The following is a 24,895-nucleotide window of genomic DNA, read 5'->3' as shown; positions in this document are numbered from 1 at the left end:
AGCACACTCTTGTAACCAAATGTGACACCACGGAGTCTTCTATTCAAGACAGCTTTGTGATATCTGTGTCATAGCCAGAGACCGTACGGTTACATTGTAACCTTGGTTCTGTGAGTGAGAGACTATCTCTCCACCCCGTACAAATGGAATATGTGGAGAGAAGGTCTCGATATGATAGAGAATCGGCTCTCATCAACAGTAATGATCCTTGATATGTTGGGTCAGTCTGACTCTCTGCAAGATTTTTGGTCACTTTTATTTAAGGCAAATATTGCACTGAGCTGACAAAATGCAGGAAAAGGCAAAAATCCTCACTTTTCACACAGACAGACACGTTTCGTATGCACGGGACGAGGGCAGAGATCCCAGGAGGAGCCTGCCCCTGTAAGGTATAGTGTGGTTAACTCATATACGTGCACACCACAGACACACACACACACACACACAAAGAGCCAAGGTAGAGTGCAAGAGATTAAAAAAATTGCAGGAGGGCATTGGAGGACTGGAATACCATTACATTTTTTTCTAACCACTCTACAGACTCTAAAATCAAACATCCGTAACTAGCAAACATTAGTTTTCTCTTAAAATACTGGCTGGTTGGATACAAAATTGCTAAAAATAATTTCAAACCACTGTTCTCTGCAGCTTTTACTTATCTGTTTGTATACACATGGTTAAGACACAAGCTATGAGAATAAAATATTTTTAAAAGAATGGTTTTAGTTTAATAACAGAAAATTACACTTCTGTCTTTCTTCATAATTTCAAAGTGTTCTCCAAAGTGAGAGTCTTTAGGGTATAGTCACCCTATGCAATTTATACTGTTCAATGCATTAGACCCCAAAGATCAGTTCATTTGCTAGTGTTAGTGTTACCGTGTTAGTGTTGGCTAGAGACTCGTTCAACTGACCTACTGAAAAAGTGGGGCTGAAAACAGCTCAGTTGTATTGGAGCACAATGCACATGTAGAATGGCCACTAGCTACACCCAAGAACAAAGCTGGAGCACTTCTTGAGTGACAGCTCCCTTAATCGTCACCCAGTTAAGAGAGCACCGGGCCCAGTTCATTAGAGCCACTGGTGTGCTAATAAAAGATATTGTATAAAGTCTCTGATGAAAGATCTTAATAATATTACTCATTACTGTTTACAACATGATACAATCCTGGTAGAAAAAAAAGAGGCTTCATCAGAAATACGGAAGGACAGCTGGGTGTAGAATAGAATAGGATATCTTTTCTTGTTTTTACATGTGACTTTTAATGAAATGTGTTGTCTCTCTTGAATCAACGAAAGCTGCATTGCAGACATGCTTAATAATTTTTTTTAATGTACAGTGGTGTGCAAAAGTGTTTGCCCCCTTCCTGATTTCTTATTGTTTTGTATTTTTGTTACAGTTAAATGTTTAAGATCATCAAACAAATTTAAATAATGAACAAAGATGTTGGATGTTGTTTTATTCCATGTTTTTGCCATTTGTGGATCATGGCTGGTTGTTCGCTGGAGTGCTTAAGAAATGGCTGTATAACCTTTTCCAGACTGAGAGATCTCAATGACTTTTTTTCTCATTTGTTCCTGAATTTCCTTGGATAGCAGCATGATGTTTGTCTTTTGACGATCTTTTGGTCTACTCCACTTTGTCAGGCAGGTCCTACTAAACTGTTTTCTTGATTCAGAACAGGTGTGTGAATAGCTCTGGAAAACATTGACCCAACCATTTATTGGGTTTAGCGAGCAATCACTTTTTCACAAAGGGCCATGTGGGGGTTCCCCCCCCCCCCCAATAATAAACACCTTCAATAAACAAACTGCATTTTCCGTTTATGTGTGTTATCTTTGTCTAATATCTAAACTTCTTTGATCCTCTAAAATATTAAAGTGTGACAATAATACAAAGAAAATAGGAAATCAGGAAGGAGGCAAACACTTTTTCACACCCTTTATGTATTAAAAAACGTCATCTTAAGGAATAAAAAATACCATAAGAATTTAAAATACTTAAAAACAACATACGATGGAATAAAAATAGACTTAAATAGCTTAACTCCTGAAGATTAATTCAATCAATTTAGTGTAATTTTTCCCCTGAAAACATAAATGTGGTGCACAATACATTTAAAGCAAAACTTTGCAATAAAAGTAAAGAAAAATACCAGATGTAGGAAATATGATTCAAGTTAAGACATATATGTAAATATATATCTGTAATATTTTTTTACTGATAACAATTTAAAGCTAGACACCCTCCCCACTTCTTCGATTTTCAGTGGCAGGAGCTCCCCCTATTGACACCTGACGTGTGTGATGAGCTCTTCTGTTTTTCTGATGTTTAGTGTCAGGTTGTTGAAATCGCACCACTCAACCAGTTTATGCACTTCTCTCTGTAGGCGGTCTCATTACCATGTGAGATGAGCTCCACAAGTGTTGTGTTATCTGCAAATTTAATAATAATATTTTTGAGGTAAGTAGGAGTCAGCGGTGTTCTGTCAGGACAAGCGTCAAATTGAAAAATAGGCATAAAAAAACGTAGCAAAGTAAAGTGATGTCTCTCCTTTTATCTAAGACAGTGCTGTGATGAAGCTCCTCACCTGCCAACCAGTAAAAGTAGTGTTTTAGGCCTGCCACTTCTTTTGTCCTACACACTGTCTTCAGTTCTTTTTAAGGGCACATCAGTCTGAGTCTGTGTGAATACGAAAAGTTTGGGAGTCACGTTTGTGTTGCAAAGATACAATTTTCTGTCTGTCAAACTGTTATCTTCAGCATTTTTGTTGATTCAGCTAAAAGGCAAAAGGCTTAACTAATTCCATGAGTTCATTCAGCATAAAAAAGGCACCTATTTATGAGGAGTCAGTGTTAGGTGGCTTAACAATCTAAATTAAATATTAAAATCCTCTGACAATGGTGAGGAGCAAGAACTGGACTGTCCTGAGTGAAAACCTAGCCAATGAGTTATCATATTTCCCAATGTTGGTTTCCAAACCACCTGCCTGCCCATCTGGCAGGGTGATGACAATACCGCATCAGCCTTTTACGCCTGAGGAATAAAAACACACAGGAGTATAAACAGAGGGAGCATAAAAGACATTTTGACAATGAATACAGGGAAGACTGGAATATAAACAAACAGTGGACTTATTAGAGATAAGATAGATGGACACAGACATGGGAAGAAATAATCAAAGACAAACACAGAACTGAAACATCATGGAAACAAAGTCATGGAATAAACAAGAGAACAGATACAGAGATGAATACTAACACACCCAATGTCAGACCGCAGAACACAGAAACGAGACAGAGGGAGAAACATATAGGAAAACGCTGAGGGAACTAAAAACCATCATTAGTAACAGTGGCGTCTTGAACCAAAACTAAGGATTGCAAACCTGCAATTCAACTATAGTAACCAGAAAGTTAATCGTAAAGTGAACTGAAAACTCAAAGCAGCAGAGATAAAACTGTCTGAGAGTCATAAGAAATCAATAAAGGAACCAAACATTCAACAAATACCAAATCAAAACTAGAACACAGCATAATGGTAAAGATTATATAAATCTTTAAACTTAAATGTACCAAGATTTCAAATCCCCAAATGATACAAAACCCAAGGACGTCCTGATAAGTCTGGCCAGAGGTTATAAAGTATTAAAGTTCAGAATAAATCTTAGCCACAGACACACAGGTAACACATGTCTGCCACTTCCTCTGTGTGTTGATGGTGCAGAGGAAGGGTCGTCCATGACAGTTACTCCTCCTGTTACTGTGTGTTTTCAGCTGCTTCTGTGCATCTGACTGCAGATAACTGAAAAAGTAATGTAAAACAGGTGAAAACACAATTGTAACTGCAATGTAATTATTAAAATCAGTACAACAATGTGTTAGATTAATCCGCTACTGAAAAATGTAATGCGATCGCAGTAACATGGGTGTAACATGTTACACCAAACACTGGTCTTCAGTCGTCTAGCAACCACTGCCTAAGAAACTGTGCGTTTGTTTTAATATTCATTGTGAGATAAGCAATGGACAAACAGCACAGTAACATATAGAATAAAACCATCTGTATTTCATTTTTCTGAACCTACCAACTACTATTGCAGTTTTCATGTTAAACTGTGTGACAATGGCCACTTGGCAGTTTACTAGTGACTGCCTAATGGGAAACCTGCTTACACAAACTGGATGTCAAGAGGAATGGATTATGTTTTTCTGAGTCTGTGTGAATGTACAGTCATAATCACAACAATTGCTAGAATTATCATTTAGAATATAAATGGATTAGAAAGACCTGCTGAGACCACTTGAGGATTATTCCCTGTTAAATCCTGAAGGATGTGACTGATTTGTGCCACTAAAAAACTTCAGTCATTGCTGTCACTCTTGTTTCTCAGTTAGAATCCTAAAGCTTGAAACCTGGTAAATACTGGATCTTGATCAAGCCTTGCTAAGTTTAGTGGGTTACAGTTAGCGTTATTGCAATGTAATTTGTTCAGTGAGAAGTCCTAACAAGTATATAATAACAAGAGCTAAGACTGTGTGTGACCATTTTTCTTTTCTCAGCTTCTCTACAGCTGAGAGAAGACAAATGGGTCTGCCTGTGGAAAAATAAACACTCCACAATCATATTATCATCTGTTCACAAGCTCAGTCACATTCCCACCATTTCCTTGAAAGAGAAAGAAAATTGTATCTTTTTCTAGGCATTGCCATGTGTCGATTCTTTCCATGCCTCTTGAACATTTGATTTTCCAGCATTCCCATAGTGATTAATAGCTCAATCTCAGGCTGGCTAATGAGTTTTATCAGGAGCCACTGGTGATTAATTAGCGACAGCAAAGAACATGTCACGGCTTTATTCTGGCTAAGCCATTTCTTCCATGCTCTAAATCTTCCTTCTACAAAGAGATAGCTCAACCCCAGGTGACATTTTCAAATAGCCCTGAGGTTTAAAAGAGCTCCAGCTCTGGTCAAATCAGTGCAAATGAAAGGCACTGTGCCTTTCAAGCGAGGGGCTGTAGTTATTCACCACAATATTAACTCAATCTTCTCCTAGAGGGAAATCTCTGCATTATTGACCATTAACATTGTGACACTCAACCTGAGGCAGCTGAAAAACAACGTCTTGTGTGTCTCGTGAAACTTCTGTAAAGGTTCAAGACGTCATTAATTTTATTTTTGTTCTGACTGTTGGCTATAACATACTAGTTCACACTACTGTTTTTAAAGATTAGAGACTTGGGGGGGTTTATGTGGGAGGAGAATGAGTGCCCAAAAACATATGATCTCTTTATTCATTATGGAATGAATTTTTCATCCTGTGTAACAGTTATAGACTGAAGATCTAATGGGAACTAATAATGTAAGAGCTGCCAATGTCAGCAGTGTTATCTTAGCTTGGGCTTGGAGACTTCACTATGTGGATGAAGTATCATATATGCTGTAGGCAAAAACTTAGTTTTTAGATTTTAGTTCAACCACTGTATTTGGCCAATAACCAATAACTTAATGGAAAACGAAGAAACTAAAACTAAATAAAGGCTCTAACAGGGTCACTCTCATATTGCGCCCAGCTGTAACAATAGATTTTATGTAAAAAAACAAGGAAAGATTGTCTACTTTTACTCTTTGCCTTCTAAGCAACACATGCTTCTTTATTGTATTGAATTGAATTGAATTGAATTTAATTGAATTGAATTGCACTGATATACCTTTATTAGTCCCACAAGGAGAAATTTCATGTTAAGGCTGCCGACCTATTGCACACAATGGCGGCGCCATCTTACCCTCCGACCATACATACATTACACAAAACATCACATGGGGAAGACAGGTCAGAGAGGTATAACAATGGAAAATGCACCACATGAGGAAAGATAAGGAGAAAAAAATAACTCCCCCCAGACTGAGCTCCAACAGGGAGATCAGTTTGAGAACAGAAAAAAACACCTCTGCACATGAAAAACTCTTAATACACCAAAGAAACACATGACAAGCAACAGGGGTGGGTAAAGGGTGAGAGACAGCCGAATTAGACAGTACATCCGGGCCTGCGTGTGCTGGTCTCCTTGATCCACCGTCAGCATCGGAAGGGAATAAGCGTCAAAGGCGTTTGGAAAGGGAGGGGGGATGAGTGTGTGCATACCAGTGTATATGTATGTGTCCAGAGTTCAGCTGAGACAGCGTCTTTCGCCCTGCTAGGCTAAGTAAACAGTCTTCCAGCCAACCCAGGTGGCCTTGCATGGAATGGGAGGGAACAGACGAAACACAGTTGTTATCAGGGAGTTGTTGTTCAGCTCCAGCCTTGAGACCGCAGCTGGTGCCAAAGGGGTCGCCGCATGAAGTGATGGTGGTTTTTACTTTAGTGCGAACAGCTCATATGAATTTCAAATCAATTCTACAGTCCAACACTGGTCTCTCAATCTCCCGTTGGAGAGCCGCGAGCTTCGCCATACTTGCGTTCTGTGATGTTGTCATTTCTTGTGCTCAAGGAGCCGATTCTGAGAACTCACGGCAGTGTGCCTCCCCGAGATGTCATCCAATTTGCGCCCAGAGATGTTATTCCGGGCTAGCCCTTCCGAGATGTATCCAGTCTGCAGTCAGAGATCTTATTCTGAGTATTCACAGCAGCCGTAGCCTCTCCAAGATCTTATCCGTGCTGACTCAATGAGCCCATTTTGAGAAACTCACGCCTCTCCCATCGTTCCAATCCCAGCGGGCAGCCTTGTGGGGGTTTGAACAGCCGGCTCCGCTTTCTTAATTCTTCGATAAGTCAGGGCCAAGCTTTATTACTGACTTGCTGCAATGAAAAGGAAGAGTCCACTAGTTTTGGTTTGTAAAGCACAAGGGGACAAGGAGACATGATGGTGGAATGAGGAACAACAGGAAAGTATTCAAAGGAAGAGTTTAGCAAAGAATGGTGAACATGTAAGGAGTAGAGATAGTGAAGGTAGATAAATTTAAATGCAGAGTGTTGTGCACAGTTCAAAGCAATGTACAGTGCACAAGCGAGGTGAGGAAGCAAGGGCACTGTACCCACTCTAGGGTGAGGTGGGTGGAGATGAGTGTCAAAAGGATAGGAGCAAGAATGAAAGGAAGTATAGTCTGGAGACAGGAGGCCAAGTTGGAGGTGGCAAGGTCAAAGATGCTAAGATTTTCATTAGGAGTGACGAGGATAAACAGAATTAGAAATGGGTTGAGCGTTTTGAAAAACTAAAATAGAGAGGCAAGGCTGAAATGGTCTGAACATGTGCAAAGGAGGTATAGTGGATATATTGGACAAGGAATATTGAAGATGGAGTTTCCAGGATGGAGGACCTCAGTGGAGGTTCATGGATACAGTGAAAGAGGGTTGGTATGACAGAGGAGGATGCTAGGGATAGGATGAGATGGAGGAAGATGATCTGTGGTGACCCAAAAGAAGCAGCCAAAAAAAGAAGTCGCAGCTTTACTTTCAGTCTACTGTGAACTTTAAGTGTGCATTTTCTGGTCATCAACCACAACCTTACTTTAGACTAATGTCACATTAAAATCTTGATGTTGTTCTCTGCAGTGAGAAATCAGACCTATGCTGCCCCTGATGAATAATGCAATACTCTACATTAGTAATATGTAACCTTTGTGTGGCTCAGATTTGTCTTCACTCTCTTTGAGTAATTGCTGTCATTTTAAAAATGTATGAGCACATTATGAGGCCTACCATTAACATTAAGCTCTGTCGGAAATCTATGGTGGAGAAGGTGCAATTTAAAGGTGAGGCCAGAGAGAGGAGGAATGAAGTACCTTCAAAAAAATAAATAAAAAAGAATAAAATACTAAATATCACTAACAGAGATAAAACTTTATTCTTTGTATTTTTGTTTCAGGTTACATATCGGGAAGAATGACCTGTTGACCTTTTATGATGGGGATGACCTTACAGCCAAACTGCTGGGTCAGTATGGAGGATCAAAGTCCCGCTTTAAGCTCTACACCTCCACTGCAGATGTCACCATCCAGTTTCAGTCTGACCCTGCCACTAACGTCTATGGCTATGGAAATGGTTTTGTGGTCCACTTCTTTGGTAAGTCTTAGGCACAATTGTGCTTCAGCTCATATTCATTCTGCCATATTCCACATGTGAATTTTAAACCAGATACATTGTACACTGGTTTTGAAGGTTTTTCTTTAAACTCAAACGATGACATTGTCTGAAAGCTAAACCTTAAGTGAAACCTATAGTGGTTTTGCAGTGTTTCAGGTTTTTAGTCACATTTTGACACAGGGATCACTACACAATGCAAAACACCTCTATGTGTCTCATCTCAGGAGTGGGTAGAATGCTTGTCATTACTGCAATGATGTTGCTGCATTTTTAGTGGATCACCCACAAAACTTACACTCCTGTCAATGCATTTTTGCAGCTGCAGCCTCATACTTATTTCCTCTAACACATATTTATTATTAAGCAAAAAGCTGGGCAAAAAGAAAAAGTTTGAATTCATTTTTGCTGATATGGCACCTAAAAATGGAAGCAATGAGAGGCCATCCCTGGTTTTGGACAGAATGTTTCATTAGTGCAGCACCATGCCACAGCGACCACACTTTATCTGATAAGAGCTAATAAATTCAGAGGAAAAGGAAAGCTACGGAATACAGATTACCAGCAAAGGAAAGGGAAAGCTTGTTACAATCGGTTCATGAAACATGTTGGAGTAATGTAAACACAAGACATCAAAACAGACAGGTGTTGGAGAATTCTGCTTGTCTAGTGCCCAGATGCAATTACGTTGGCGTGTTTGGTGAAATTAGACTCCTAAGAAGAGTGCTGTTATGTTGGAATGAGCAGAGGAAAGCAATCAGGTATGGCAGTTTGCCCAGAGAACAGGTCATTTAAAATGATGGAAAATACTGTCAACAACTGAGTCTAAGCTTTGAAGACAAATTAAGATATTCAGGTTTTAGATGTTTTATGTGCTATGAGCCACATCTACAAACCACCAACCAAATGGTAGAATGACACTGCACAGAATTCGCTGGTTGCATGTTCTTTTGTGCACAATAGGAATAAGAGTCCACCTCATACATACTTTAATGTCTCTGTAAAATTTTATAATGTTGCTCAACACACAGCAGCACACAGCTGTCTAACATATGAAAATAACACCAATGTATAATACTTTTTTTGATGTTATAAGAATCAATGTTATTTCTTGTTGCATAGACAAGAAATGAGAATAGAAATCATGAGTAAAGTGGCTTTAAGTTTACAGGTCAACTTGCAATCACAATCTGCTTTTTAGCAGCAAACCATTTAATATAACAATTACAGTGTCTAATTGTTTTTGCGAGGTGAGAAGCATAAAGCAAATTTAAATGGACAATTTAATTTTTTAAAAAAGACGGATCGATTTATTTATAGTGAAATCTTCTGAGGAGCATGTGTGTACCAGGTGATCCCAGTCCTATCAGAAACTTTTCCACAATAAGTTTAGATAACTTTAATTTCCAAAGAACTAACACATTTACTACTGCAGGAACATAGTACTAAATGGAGTTGTTATAGGAATGCCACCCACCACCACTAGGTTTTTTCAAGCACAAAAATCACTACTGACCCAGAGTTACAAGATTCATCCATACATTTTGAGCAGGGCCACAAAATTGCCTACTAATGTATTAGCTAAACACTCTCAGTTTCTCTCCAAGTTATGCAAAAATATCACATTACATGGACATTTTGGATTTAAAACAGTATCTTCAAACATTATTTTAGCCATAATTACTGAAAGGTAGAGAGACTGATTAACTGACATTAGTAAAAGATAGAAAGAACTTTAAAGTCTTGTAAAGCACCTTTCAGTCGAACCTTACATCCATCAGATTTTTGTCTTCTTCTTTTTGCTGTCTCCTGCAGAAGTAGCTCGTAATGACACTTGCCCTGAGCTCCCTGAGATCTCTAATGGCTGGAAGAGTACATCTCACCCTGAGTTGGTTCAGGGCACCGTAGTGACTTACCAGTGTTACCCTGGTTATCAGGTGGTAGGCTCCGAACTACTCATGTGCCAGTGGGACCTCACCTGGAGCGGCGATCTCCCGAGCTGTGAGAGAGGTGAGAAATCGGTATAGCCAAGTATAGGTCAAAATTCAATAGTCCAGATGAGCTACAGCTAAAAAAAATTGTATTTAGTGATAAACAATTAACTGTCTCACTGTTAATCTGTGTTTTTGTCTAATTAATCCATTAATCATATAGAATATAAAACAGAGGAAAGCAGTGACTCCTTGCGTTAAAGCACCTGTGAGTGAAAAATACATTTATGGTTTGAGCAGCACCCATGAAAAACTTGCCAAATCTTCTCTGCCAGTTCCAAACATTTTAGATTATCACCCCAGGTTAGGACCACCTGTGAGCATGGACCCTGCTACAGTGGTCACTTGATGTCTGCTTCAAGCATGCCATGTTTGAATGATCTTGATAGTTCTTGTGTCACAGTGCAACTTCAAGCTGGTGTTCCACAAAACCAATCTGCAGAATTATTTGGAGTGAGCCCTTCTCTTATCTCCAGATTGAAGGCAAAGTTGTAACTACAATATCAGAGACAGGCTGTAAAGTAGAGAAGACGTGATGGTGTGGGACGACATCTCCCTGACTGGTAAAACAATGCTTGTCATCACTAAAGGCAACCTCAATGAGGAGAGCTATTGAGATGAGATTCTGCAACCAGTGGTAATCCCATATCTCAACTCCACACTCGCCCCCACAGAGCAGAGTTTATCAGGGACCAGCTCCAGAATTTGGAGTAGAGATTATGGAATGGCTTCCCTGTAGTCCTAACCTCAGCCCCAATGAGCACTTCTGGGATGAGCTTGGATGTGCTGTTTGTGACAGAGTGACCAACACAACCGCACTGACTGACTTTGTAACAAGTGCTGGTTGAAGAATAGGATGCCCTCCCACATAGCAGACAGGTCTGGTCTGGATCTGGTGTCAAGCCGGCACTGCTGGCTGACTTCTGGCGTGGTAAATGGTATGTCATCCAGATATGGGCCAGGCCTGGTGTAGATGGCACTGTTTATGTGATGGCATGCCACATCTGGCCCAATTATGGTTTGGTTTATGTGGTCCAGGCTCGTAGAAAACAGGTCTGGCCAGGAATCTGGCATCAAGCTGGTACTTCTGACTGACTGGTTTCATAGCAGGGTGTATGTCAACCAGATGTGGGCCAGGTCTGGCAATGATCCCACTATTTATGTTCCTATTTCCCTATTTTAGTTAGAAGACCCAAATGCCATGTTGCAATACTATACTGCTATGGTAGCCAACGTTTCAAATGCAGGTTTGACAGGTTTGTGAGTGTACACTTTATCCAAAACCTAATGACGGTTTACTCATGTTTACCACTGAGTAGCTGTATCTCAGGAGGTGGAGCAGGTCACCTACCAATTGGAAAGTTAGCGGTTCGATCCCTGGCTCCTCCAGTCAGTATGTCAAGAGTGTGAATGTGTATGAATGTAGTTAGGAAGCACTCAGTTTATTGAAAGTGTGTAGTTGGTGAATGTGGCATGTTGTACAGAGCACAAGTAATCTGGGAGAGAAGGAAAGCACTATGTAAGAATCAGTCATCATGTTACTTTTGTAGTATCATGTTCTGGCACATGTTGTTATTACATGGCTTGATTAAAGTACACATTAGGCTGGGTTAGGGTTAGGGTCAGAGCTGAACTGTTCTGGGCCAGCACAGGGCCAGCAGTGTGTCTGCAACAGAGAGAATTCTAACTGCCAACTGCCTCTTTGTTTGTCTTGGGGGGGGGGGGGGGGGGGGGGCTGCTGAAAGCTGTGAACTTCCTTTTGTGTTCGTCTTGATGCATTCTCAATCATCCAGGAAAATAAATCTCCAAAAGTCACCAACTTGGAGTGTTTAGTTTCCTGAGCCACAAGGAAACTTGTGTTTCAGTTTGCCATCTTAGGGAGAAATCAACACACATGGGTGTATGTCCTTTGTTGCTGAGATTTATTGATAAAAACAGTACAAAAAAACCCAACCATTTGTACACATATTTACAAATAATAATAAAAAGTGAGTGAGTACATTTCAACATTTTCAGCAATCACTCACAATCCTGGTACTGCCATGGTATCTGTAGTCTGCATTTACCACATGTGTATCTGTAGCAGTGAACACATCGCATTTCCCGGCGACTCTTGTTGACTGTGCCGCGGAGGGTGGTTTTTCGTCTAAGAAGTTTTTGCGCAAGTGAAAGCGATGTGAAGAAATTGTCCGTGGTAACATTTCTGCCCTTGTCTAGGAATGGTTCCATCAGCCTCATTACTACATTTTCAGACAGTCTCTCCGCAGTGGGACGATTGGGGTCCTTGCCAAGATATGGGAAGACATTGCAAATGTACTTGGATTTTAGGTTGCAAGCCACCCAAAACTTGATCCCAAACTTGTCAGGTTTACTTGCAATATACTGCAGGAAACAGCACCGAGTCTTTGATGGGAAAAGCTGTTCATCAACGGTGATATGTAGACCAGGGTTGTAGCACGTGATGCAGTTGGTGACAAATGATCCCCACACACTGGAAATTGCAGTGAACTTATCAGTCTTTGCTCGATCACTGCGGGGGGACCTGTCATCAAAGCGTAGGTGTTGCATGAGGTCTTGGAAGCGGTTTCGCGGCATAGCTCCAATGATCTGTGGGTTTCCCAGGTTTGCTGACCAGCAGTCATGTAGTGATGGAACCCTAGTAACCCCCCGCAAGATGACAACTGCATCCACCTCAACACAAAAGGAAGTTCACAGCTTTTAGCAGCTCCCCACCCCCACACACAAACAAAGAGGCAGTTGGCAGTTAGAAATCAGCAATCATTCACACACCCCCACTCCCCCACTTCTCAGGTAACAACCTAATTTACATATGAATTGATGCTAAAAGACTAGCCAATTTAGCTTCCACTTGGCTGACAGAGGGTTAGAAAAGCCTGGGACTTCCAGATTACCAGTAGGTCTTGTTTCTTCAGATTTCAATAATCCAGTGCAATACACGACACCAAGCAAGAGTAATTTTAGTTCATTTGTCCTTTGGCTCCCTGTAACATATTACAATCATTCAAGCGCAAAGACAAAGAGATACCACAACAAGCAAACTCTTTGGGGGTTTTCTTTGCACTTTGTTTTACATGCATACTTCATTCGCCATTGGTACATTTACTTTGAGCTTTTCTTGTTAAAAGCATTTCAGATCAGCTGGAATTGAAGTTAGGGTCATGGTTAGTAATGTCGCTCTGTTCAGGTGAGACAAAATAAACAGGAGAGTAAAGAACAAAAAAATGCTGGTCAGTAGTTGGTCAGTAATGACCAATCTTTGTTTCTTTGTCCTCCCAGTGGTGTCTTGTACTGACCCTGGAAAGGTGGAGCATAGCAGACGGGTGCTGTCAGGTACTCATTTCACCGTAGGTTCAACTATTCAGTATATCTGCAACAAGGGCTTCACTCTGTCTGGAAACAGCCTGCTAACCTGCTTCAGTCGGGGATCATCAGGCCCCAGGTGGAGCCAGAAGCTACCTAGATGCCTGCGTACGTACACACTTTTCCTTCCCTTTTAATAATTACTGTAGATGACTGAAATTAGTAGACAGACTTCATGAGGAGATTTTTCTGGTGTGTGAAGGTATTTGTAAGCTTTATATGTAAGCTCTGTCTTATGGGTCTGTATGTAGCCATTGTACTTGTGCCACTTTTAATGAGAGCTTATACCGTAATTGTCAGGGCTATAAGCCGCTACTTTTTGCACAAGCTTTGAACCCTGCGGCTTTTAGTCAGGTGCGGCTTTTCTATGGATTGTCCGTGATTTTTGTCATATCGTAAGACGATTTGTTTTGTTTGTTCCGCTGTTGTACGGCACTACGTTGCCTGGCGGAAGGATCGGGGTTCAAGAGTGGTATGTTAGTCACATGTCCATCCGCCAGGCAACGTAGTGCCGTACGAAGTAGCGCGAAAAACAAACTTCAAAGTAGCGCTACACGTTCAGCGGGAGGCGTGGATGACGAGCGGCGATAAACTTGCGAAAAGCAAGTTATGGCTCAACTCCACCGGTGGAATCTGACAGCGTGGAAAAGTGTGAAAACATCCACGATCACCAACGGATTTTGAAGGGCTGGACTGCTGCATGATGGAGAGGAGGACACCGCCACGGCCCTTCAGAGGGTGTTCGACTCTGACACTGACAACGAGGATTTCTTTGGTTTTGAAAGTGACAACGAAGGAGAGAAGCGGAGAGTGGATGACGAAGCCACCCTGAGCCTGTTTGTATCCGACACTGGAGAAGAGGACTTTGGTGGTTTTAGTGCGCAGGAAGATGGTGGTGAATGACTTTTCTTCTTGTTAAAGCCGTGTCACTGCACCTGAGCCTAAAAGGTAGTCTGAATCTATTTTTCTGGTGTGCTATAGGTTACTGTTATGTACTACATGTGCAAATATGTACCCATAACTTGTTTTTCAAAATATTAATAAAAGGGGTGTGTCTCCAAACAGCGATCTCTTTCCTGACAATTCCCTTTGTGCATATTCTCTTACATATGATAAGTCAACATTGAAACACCTGCGGCTTTTGGTCAGGTGCGGCTAATGTATGTACAAAACAGGATTTTCCCCTGATTTTAGCTTGTGCGGCTAATATTCAGGTGCGCTTTGTAGTCCGGGAAATACGGTAGTTTTATAAATAAACTGTGAATTTAAAAAAAACTGTAAAAGCCTAAAATGAAAAGTAAAGAGGGCGTCAGTCTTCACAAGAAATGAGCTAACGGCTGTGCCTCTGGTCCTACTTTTAATTTTGGAAATTTTAGGAAACACAAAAAAACCAGGCACTCTAAGAGCAATGGTCTATTGGGATAATATAGTATTGCAAGGCCTGTTGGATATGACAGAAAACAGTTCTGATCGACAGATGTGATTGCAGACATTCCCCAACTCTCTTTGTAGTAATCACCATTGATCAATGATCATCACAATTTGTATTTTAACAACAAATGAGGTTGTTGTTGTTGTGGTTGTGACAACTGTTAGACATTTGGAGTTAGTTTTAGTAATTATGCAACACTGCTTATAAGGTTGTGGAGAACTGCTGTCACCTGTCAGCTGAGACTGAAGAAGTCATTCTGATGAGTGAAGAAACACCCTCACTGAAAAATGCTGCATCCAGATGAACAGAATCAACTTTCTGGGATTTTCTTACCTTTCTTATTAAGAAACACACAAGTCCATTGGAAGACCACTCAGTGTATGTAGCATTCATTGACAGAAGTCAGCTCTCTAACTGTGAGGCCCAAGGTACAGATGAGAGAAACAGTGCAAATGCAAATTTTCTGCATCATACCAGTGAACTCTGGACTGCTCATCTGCAACATTATGTCCATCTTTTATATACAATCCCCTTAAATAATAGGACAAAACCCCAACATTGCCCCCTGCGAGCAAGCCCTTGATGTCACTGGAAAAGAAAAACTTTCTTTTACCAGAAAGAAACGTCAGCCATAGCCAGGATCAGCGAGGGCAGCCATCTACCGTGACCAGTTGGTGGTGAAATGAAAGAAAAAGAGAGCAGTGGGAGACAGGACAAATGTACTCTATGGGAGAAAGAGTCAGAGTTTAATAGTTACTAGTGAGTAAATGTAATAGTAGTGTATAAATATGTATTAATACAAAAAAAGAAATGCACAGCATAGGAAGCCCCCAGCAGCCTCAGCCTATGGCAACATAACTACGATGGTCCAAGGTCACCTGATCCAACCCTAAATATAAGCTTTATCTACACGGAAAGTATTAAGCCTGCTTATTAATTTCAAACTGGTATGAAGGCCTTCTTTAAAATTGTCTGAACTAGTATCATCAACTACTTTAAGTCTTTTACTATTCAGATTATAATATCCTAGTTGTAGAAATAGAGATATTCACTGCACTTTTACAGATTTCTAACTAACTTCATCAATGCTAAATTTAATGACCCAATTTTGTTTAAAACCAGAAACCAAGCAGGACACCTGACCAGACCAAACAAGCTTCAGTGTGTATTAAATCTCCAATTAGACCTGGGGAATACAAAGAACACAGGATATGATTCATCTCATTTTCATCATTTTCAAATCGTTAATTAAGACCTTGTGTCCTGTGAATGGTGGTACTGTCATCCTGGAGGACACAACTCCCATCAGGACAGAAATTTTGACATTTCTTAGTTATTAGTGAATATCGTAAGAGTGACAGTGATGCTGTTACAACAATAGTTGCTGTCTTTCTTTGCAGATTGTGAATAACCAACAAAATTTAATTGAAATCTTGACAATATAATTTTCCACCTGTCCCGCTGATTAAATAATGGCATTCTGTTAGAAATACTAATTAACAACAACTCTGTGACCTGCCATGGAGTTAATTAATTACACAGTTGTGACCATAATTTTTCATTACTTTGCCTTCAGCTGAGACCTTCGAGCCTTGCAATCATCCAGGAACCCCCACTTATGGGATGCCCAGCTCTAATAAGCTCCACTTCCAGGCTGGAGAGACCCTGCATTATTCCTGCCAGAATGGCCATCAGCTGCTGGGTGAACCTCTTCTCTACTGTGTTCCTGGACACCCGTCCCAGTGGAGTGGGCTGCCACCTGTCTGCAAAGGTAGAAAACTGCAGCATGACTTGTTTCTACATTGTCAATTCATTTTTTAAGATCATGTGAAGGAAAACAGCTCAGAAAAACCGGTTGTGGCCAAGCCAGAAGCAAAAAGGTTATATTTGGAAATGTAAATTCCATATTAAATCAAATTCAAAACATACAAAAGTCAAAGAAAAAATGCAAAAAAAGGTATTAATGAACCTTGAATAGCAACGTGATCTGGAAAGATGACATTAACGTGACCATGATGAAACCTTACAGACTGAAAGACAGATCATCTTAAGAAAAAAAAAGTAAAGCAGAAACTCACATCAATCACAGTGAAAGGCCATAGATGGAAAAAGAACTGTCTTTTTTCAAATTGATTTTTTTTGTCCTGACAATTTGGAGAAGGTTGTTCCAGTCTAGAGGCTAAAATAACAAAAGAGCAGCCTTTACCTTGAGCCTGCTGTTTGATCAAGGCAACTCAGGGATACAGGGTGCAGTAAGGACATGTTAAACAAACAACCACGAGGCAGGAGAGACCTATCAGGACTCCAGTGAGGGTATGCATCTGTAATTTGCTTTTACTAGAGGAGTCTCAGAGGTTGCACAGTCAAGCTGCTGTATATGCACAAAATAATGAACTGATTTGTTGTCTGATTGCAAACGGTACAGTATATCTGAGCAGAAAAAGGGTTTCAATAAGCCTTTGTTGCATTTTGTACCAAAATTATAATAATTCCAATACAAATTACATTTCAGTAAACAAAATACATCTCCTTACAATTATAGTCCCTGCTCTGTGCTTCCAGGTTTATTTTGGTAATGATTTTTCCCATTCTCGTACATTGTCTCATTGTCTTGAATAGTTTCGGCTGTCCTCCCAGGTGTAGCCTTTCTGCCCTTGTGTTTGCATCTCATCTGGTCCTTTGCAATATCATCCTGCGAGTTTTCTGCCATTTGGATTCTGTACTGTAATCTTTGCAATGTACAGTACAATAAAGTAATAAGGAGTATATCCAAATGCACTTCAGTAAGTTTTTTATTTTTACCTGATTTATAAAAAAAATATTAAAAAAAATAAATCCTGATATACTACAGGTAGCCCAAACAATCAAAAGCTCACTTCTTAAGCAATTTAACTGGAAAACTTTAAGGGAGCTGACTTATTTAGATAGATGAGATTAAATTAATTAACATACCAACCAGGAAAATTGTAAGCTGATAGATTCGATTTTAAATGGAATTAAACTCATAACAATCCACAAAACTGTGAACATTATGCATATATATGATTGCAAGTAAAAAAAAAATGTTGATTAAAAAAAAGTATTCACTGTGCTTGCAAAATGTCTCCTTCAGTTAGGCTGTAGTTGCACATGTAATTTTTCATGTGATCAAGTCAAGAAGTTTTATTCTGTTAAACTTTCATCACTGTTGACAGAGTGTATCTGGTGGTATAGTCAATAAAATTCAGTTAAATCAGCCAAACGGTACCTTATTAAGTATTTTCTTAATTTCTTTTGCTGTTTTTTATTTAACATTCATTCTTTCTGTATTCTCAGCCCACCCAACAGAGTATGATAAGCACAGAGTAGCTGGTAAGTTTACCTACAGAGATAAAAGTCTTTGTATAAACTTTCTGATTCTACCTGCACACAACGAGTTACCATCAGGGATGAACAGTTTAAAGGATCATTTGTGCTAGAAATATTTCCAATATATATGCAATATATAATCATAATTTGTATAAAAAATAAAGACAACTGGAGGGGAATTCAACTATATGTGTAAAGGTGTGTAATAGCAGTCAAACATATTAACAGACCTATTATTTCAACGCTTTTGCATTTTTTGTAATTTTTAGAGTGTATAATAAAACTAAAGACATCAAATCACAGTTTGTCATTTGAAAAACGTATATTACTGTACTTTCTGGTAGTTACTTTGCAAACCACTGGTAATATTGGAGTCAGCTCTACAAGGTGATCACTTGGTTGGGTTCCAGTTAGCAGGCAAACCTCTGGGTCTTAATAAGTTAATTCAGTCAATGTATGAATCCATATTAAAGCAACCAAATAAAACAAAACAAGTATATTGTTATTTCAAGACATGGAGGCCCATCAATGAAGATAAATCTCAATAACTTCACAAAGACTAAAAGGCTCTGACCCTAGGACTCCAATAGTAAAGGAAGATGAAGCTTCTGAGGAGGAGGAGGAATTCATCAGTATTGTCATCTTATATTAATGACCACATCACTGCTTTCTAGATTTTAAGTAGTAGGCCCATCTTAATATCAACTGTTCAGTGTGAATCAGGAATTCATGATGAAAATGCTGCAAATAAAGTTAAACCTTCACAATCTTTTTTTTCTCCAACAGTACCTACTGCAGACCTAAGGATGGAAGGAGCCCAAGTAGCATTGGCTGTCTTCATCTCCATCACCTTCTTCCTCATCCTCATCATTGGGCTCTACCTTTATTTTTCAAAGTATGTCCACATTAGTTGACAAATGCTGCTGAAAAAAAGAATAAATTACATTATGACTAGAGAAAAGAATTTAAATATACACAGCATAATCTTTACAATTTTTGGAATAAGCACTTATTTCCAGCACGGTAATACTACAGCCTCTCTTTGTCATGCAATGAGAGAAGCAGTGCAAATGCAGAGTCATGCAATGTGCATGCAAGCTTTTAGTAACATAAATTTCTGAACTCTGTCACAAATAAGGAGATTTGGGGGGCTTTGGTCTGACTGGGATGCACTGAAAGCAAATGAAAATATATTTAGCTGAAAGGACCTGCCAAGGAATTAGTATCATGGATTTTAGAACAATGTTGAGCAAAAGGCCAGAGTGTGGCCTCAAACTGGTGCAGAAAGCAAACACACACTTCTAATTTATACCTGAATTGGGGTTTTGTGGAAGATAATCATTAGTAATGAGAGTTTGGTAAAAAATAAACAGTTTTTCAGTTAAAGCACGTAAGGTCATGTTCTTTATGCACATGCATCTCTGTAAGCGCTTGCTTATGAAAACAGTAGCTGTTTTAACAAACTAGTGTTGTTGGTTTTTTTTGTTTTTTAATTGTTTTTGTCTCCTTTTAATTGATGTGTGCTTCTCTCTGTGTGCTCAGGTTCCAGAGGAAGCCACTAAGACTCACTCTGTACTCCAACTTACCATATGAAAATATCACTGGAGAGTCTACACTTTATAACTCAGTTTATGAGACAATGGTGAGTCAACATTCCCCACAGCTGTCAGTCTGTTACGCTATCAAATCTAATGGCCTTCCATTCATTTAGAACCACTTTGTGGTTCACTTGCATTGTACTGTGGTATACTGATGGATGTTATTTTAATATTATCTACCCTTATTATATTAGTAAGGTAAGGCTACATAGCAGGTCTCTGAATAATGCAATATGGGTCATCAGCACCACAAAGTTTTCCACGATGATTTGAATCAAATGCAAGAGTGGAAGATCTACTGAAAGTTACTACTATGACACTGTCAAAGAAAAACATCATATATTGATCACACATCCCAAGTTTTCAGTATACCATCTCCTTTAGGAGAAGCAACAGTAACATATCTGTGATTAATAAATAAGAACAAACGTTTGCTCTCAACACTTAGTTCTTCAATAACATATGGCAACTGAGGATGTTCCTTTAGTGTCTAAGTTGCTGTTTTGTTCACCTTCCATGCTTCCGATTTCTGAAGAACAATGAGGTGAGTCAGTCCTCAATCCTCCTGTGAAATACTCTTGTGATTATACTTCCTGAATACTCACTTATGTATCAAAAGTGAATTCATTTGCCTGAATACTCTAAAATATTGGCACATTTGTCCTATCTATATAACAGTTTGGTCACAAAAGGACCAAATTTGAGGTACATGTACTAGGATTTCTTTCAAGCTTTATTACACTTCTACTTTGCTCCATTTTTAGCAGCCAGATCTCTGACTGTCTGTCAGCCAGGCTACAGCGCTGAAGTGAAACCTATTTTCTTCAATCAATGTCTTAGATTTACAGAGAGCCTTTTTTATAGGGCTACACACTTCTTTTTTCAAGCAAAACATCTACAACAAGGGTGCCTTTGTGGTGTGGAACCCATTATTGTGAATTTAAATGTTATTAAGAAATGATCAGACAAAAGAGAAACACAAATGTTTAGTTTATAAGCCATATGACACAAAAAAAACATCATCCAGAATGTGATTAAAGTGGTGGTTGAGCTGTTGAGCCAATTGGGTCTAATAATATATTAAATGCAGTGTTGAGGCTGTCATTGTTAAGCATCTACATGGGTGTTAAAATCACTCACAATTATTTTGAGCACTAAATCAAACAAAAAGTCTGAGAAATTTGAGAGGAACTGTGAGTAAAGGTCAGGTGGATCATAGATAACAACAAATTGAACTGGTTTTTGAGTTTTACAATTCGGGTGAACCAAGCTCAGACTCTGTTACAGAGAAGAGTTGATGAGTATTATTTTGTTTCATGTAGTGCAGCGGCCTTTAAGGTGTCGCGAATAAATACAACAAAATAAAACTAGTACCGGTACTGAAAAAAAGAAGATTTATTCATAACACACGTGAAAAGACCCAGGAAAACCGAGTTAACGGTAAAAACGATAACAAAATAACGCTGAAAACCGCTAAAAACCCTGAAAACTATACATTTCACACCTGAGCCTCAACTCTCGCGGCCCGGTACCAAACGACTCACGGACCGGTACCGGTCCGAGGCCCGGGGGCTGGGGACCGCTGATGTAGTGCACCTCTATAAAATTATCTGCATTTTTAAAGTTTCTCTGTTCATTTATTGTTTTTTTTTTATTAATAATTTAAAAACTATAATTGTTTCCATTGTTGTCCATCATGTTTGTGTAACATGCTGTCCTGCCATTTTAAAGTGTACACTGGTTTAGTTTTCTGACTGCTTTGAGTGCTGACCAAACTCGTGCAATGTCTTCACAGGAATCCAGAGAATACGAGGTTTCTATCTGAAGACTCCAATGTATGTGTGTTTAATGGACAGATAAGACGCCTGCTGGCCTTTTCAACATCCCCCACACTTATTCCTTTGGTAACTCGCTTGACACCTCCACCCTGGTTTCTCTACACTGAATATGAACTTTTCTTTATTTACCTGGCAGAGGCCACCACAGCACCCCTGGAAAAGCTGAGCCACCAGAATATTTTTCTAGTTCTTCAACAGTTACCGTCCAGCAGCAGTTTGTACAGTTTTTAACGCTGTGCTCACATCCTGAGAACTTTCGGTGCAAAGTAACATCTCAGAAAGCAGAGGGATCAATGCAAAGCAATGCCATTAAGTGCATATAACCACAGGTGTTAGGCTGTGTTTTGTACATTATACACATTGTCGTCTAGCACCATTAAAGGAACAATGCTTACGGATTGTTGGGATGCGGTACATTGGTATATTAAGATTTTACACTTTAATGTTAGAAAAAAGCAACAGTATAAACAATTATCTGATTATCCCCAAACTGTTGTTGCTTGAATCTGTTCTTTGACAAATAAAATGTCTTAAATAAAAGACCTTTGAAGGAATATTTGTCTCTCTAAAAGGGTGATGTTCTCATGTCTGTATGTTCAGCACAGTGATCAATGCAATATATAATTTGCTTAGATTAGCATAAAAACTGAAAGCAGGGGGAAACAGCTAGAGCTCGAAGATAAACCAAAACTCCAAAGCTCCATTTAAAAACAAACTACATCTGATAACAATGACTCAAGCTGGAAAAAAAATATTAAAGCCCCTTTTATAGTTTTATGGATTTCTTAAACTTTTCATTCTCTGAATTCTTTGAAAAACTGAAGAAAATAATTAAACGCTGTTATAGTTTATTGCTAATGTAAACTTTGTCATTGGACAGTGAGTGCAAGGCTATGAGTGAATTTTATATTACAGTGCACCAATTACACATGCACCTCAGATGGTGGACTTTGGGCAGATTTTAAAATAGTATAAGATGAATGATAAGTTGTCTGTTGTGTCTCCAGCTGCTTTAGCTATCAAATGCTAGCAGATTAATGAGCCAGTAAATTTGTATGTAACATGGTATTACATTCAAAACTTATTGTTTTGCAATAATGAAGCAATAATTTCCAACATAACAACCAGTACACTTTTAGTAATGTTATTTAGTAATTGATAAAGTATTTATTTTCCATCTTTAAGAAGATTCTGTGCTATTTGAACATTCGTCAGCTACGGCCAAGAATGGTTTTGTATCTAGCATCCAGTGGCCTTCATTGGAATTGCATTTCTTTTTTTTTGCACTTAGTATGCTATAATTTTTTTTCCTTCCATGTGTTTGTTGAGTTTTAAACTTTATACTGACACCATCATTAAACAAAACAAAACCAACATAACAGGACAAAACAAACTAGACAAAACAAAACAAAACAAACAACCCGGCTCAAGAATACAAATAAATAAATGGAAAATCCAGACACTTTGATTATGAGATACAATTAACAATACACATATGTAAAACAGCAGTGACTTGCTTGCATTGTACCAGAGCCCGTGAGAAAATAGCAGAAATATCCAAACTGGCATACGCCATAAATGGGTCCCATATTTTATTAAACTTTTTGTCCCGACTATGTAACTTGCATGTTAAGAAATCTAGTGACACATATACATATTCCAATACTGTCCGGTGCCACTGAGTCTTAGATGGGGCCGTGGACACATTTCCTAGCACAGAATGTTAAAAGTGCGTAGAGCTGCTTTCCAAACTTCCCCCTGATTTTGTCATTTGCCACTCCAAGTAACATGCACAATGGGTTGCATTGACACACCAAAATTGTTGTGTTTTGCAGCAGGTGCATAGACAGTGTGTGGGGTTGCCCACCTCTATTTTTCATTTAGGGCACAGCGGAGAAAGGTCAGAATTGTATTTATGGCGTTGAGAAGGTGATATGTGAGCTCTGTGTAGAATTTTAATTTGGATTGCCTTTACTTTATTACAGACGCTCAGAGATTTAGCATTCTCCCAGACTTATTGGAATTGCATTTTATGAAGCCTGGTAAAATACTAGCATCATTGTTCACCAGTTGATTTATTGTTAGCCTGTGTAGAAACTGAATGGAGACAGGGTCCAGTCCAACATTAGTGCAAGGCAACAGGACCTTTTCCTAAAAGTTTTGCTTCTTTTTCATGAGAGCTCTCATGCCACTTTTGTTTTTATTCAGTCTGTGTTTTTTAATTTTTCTAAGTGCCACACTAGCTGTTTTCCCCTGATTCCAATATGCTAAGCTAAGCTAATTCCAAGCTATAGCTCAGTAGTGTTTTGGTTTTTTCATTTCACTTAGCTAATACTACTATTTAAAGAAATTATTGAACATTGATTTCTTACTAATTAATTTACATTAAAATGACATTATTATACTCTGTCAAGATCCAGCACTATAGGGATCATTGCGATTTGATTTGACTTTATGAAATGATGGTATTGACCCTACATTCATATGCATTGTGCAGAATGAAAGACAGGACTGATTTATCCTTGGTTCAGTTACAAACTAAGTTATAATAATTTAGGTAGCATCTCATCCAGAGCTAGCACTGATTGCAGATCAGGTACAAATTCAGACTTTTGTTGTCATTCAACATACAATGTATACAATATTGTCCTATGATAACATGTACCCTTGCAAACTACTTTGATGATAACCTATTTTTTGATTAATTGTATATAAAGTATTTATTGATCTACTTCACAAACATCTTCAATAAAGGTTATTATTCAGAAAAACAGTGGGCACTTTCAAAACGTGTGGTGAGTCCGTGGTTTGTGTGCTTCATTAAAACTCTCTAATCTATAGTCATGGTTTCAAACCTTTCCTCAAATATTTTGGTTTTCTAGTATAACAAAAAAAATTAAGACAAGCACCTCAAGCGTAGTAACTGGGGTTTTTTTGGAAGTGATCCAATCAGAAGCAATGTCTTTGTGCAGTAAAGTGACATTTGAAGGCATTTGTGTGGTTATGGGGTGGGGGGCCCATGGAAACATAACAAAATATCTCTGCTTTGGAGGAAAACAAATTAACACAGTTAGCATTTGATGTCAAGGAAAATAAGATGCTTTGTAAACCGTGTGGAGCAATTGTCTTAACAAACTTTTACACTTTATGTTTTAGTCAACTGAATCAACTTTAGATTCAGTCTACTATAATCTTGTGCTATGTCGTCGACTAAAACTGAATTACATT

At 39.0% G+C, this 24,895-nt stretch overlaps 1 protein-coding gene across 1 annotated transcript in view; it reads left to right on the top strand.

The window, feature by feature from the left end:
• The window catches only part of sez6b (seizure related 6 homolog b), a gene marked incomplete at its 5' end in the record, with an annotated part of 82,712 nt that extends 58,084 nt beyond the window's left edge, over window positions 1-24,628 (top strand). The window contains 9 exons of the mRNA XM_040006383.1: window positions 7,865-8,061; window positions 9,895-10,089; window positions 13,368-13,559; window positions 16,460-16,654; window positions 18,199-18,234; window positions 19,018-19,126; window positions 19,774-19,873; window positions 20,365-20,373; window positions 21,625-24,628. Of these exons, the coding sequence (XP_039862317.1) occupies window positions 7,865-8,061; window positions 9,895-10,089; window positions 13,368-13,559; window positions 16,460-16,654; window positions 18,199-18,234; window positions 19,018-19,126; window positions 19,774-19,873; window positions 20,365-20,373; window positions 21,625-21,654 (1,063 nt within the window). The remainder of the gene's footprint in view (window positions 1-7,864; window positions 8,062-9,894; window positions 10,090-13,367; window positions 13,560-16,459; window positions 16,655-18,198; window positions 18,235-19,017; window positions 19,127-19,773; window positions 19,874-20,364; window positions 20,374-21,624) is intronic.
• Between the last annotated feature and the right edge of the window lie 267 nt (window positions 24,629-24,895).

This window comes from Simochromis diagramma, unplaced genomic scaffold, assembly GCF_900408965.1.
Source record: "Simochromis diagramma unplaced genomic scaffold, fSimDia1.1 OVJJ01000024.1, whole genome shotgun sequence".
Classification (NCBI taxonomy): Eukaryota; Metazoa; Chordata; class Actinopteri; order Cichliformes; family Cichlidae; genus Simochromis; species Simochromis diagramma.
The sequence above is the reverse complement of the archived record's forward strand: the minus strand, read 5'-3'. Positions and strand labels throughout refer to the sequence as shown.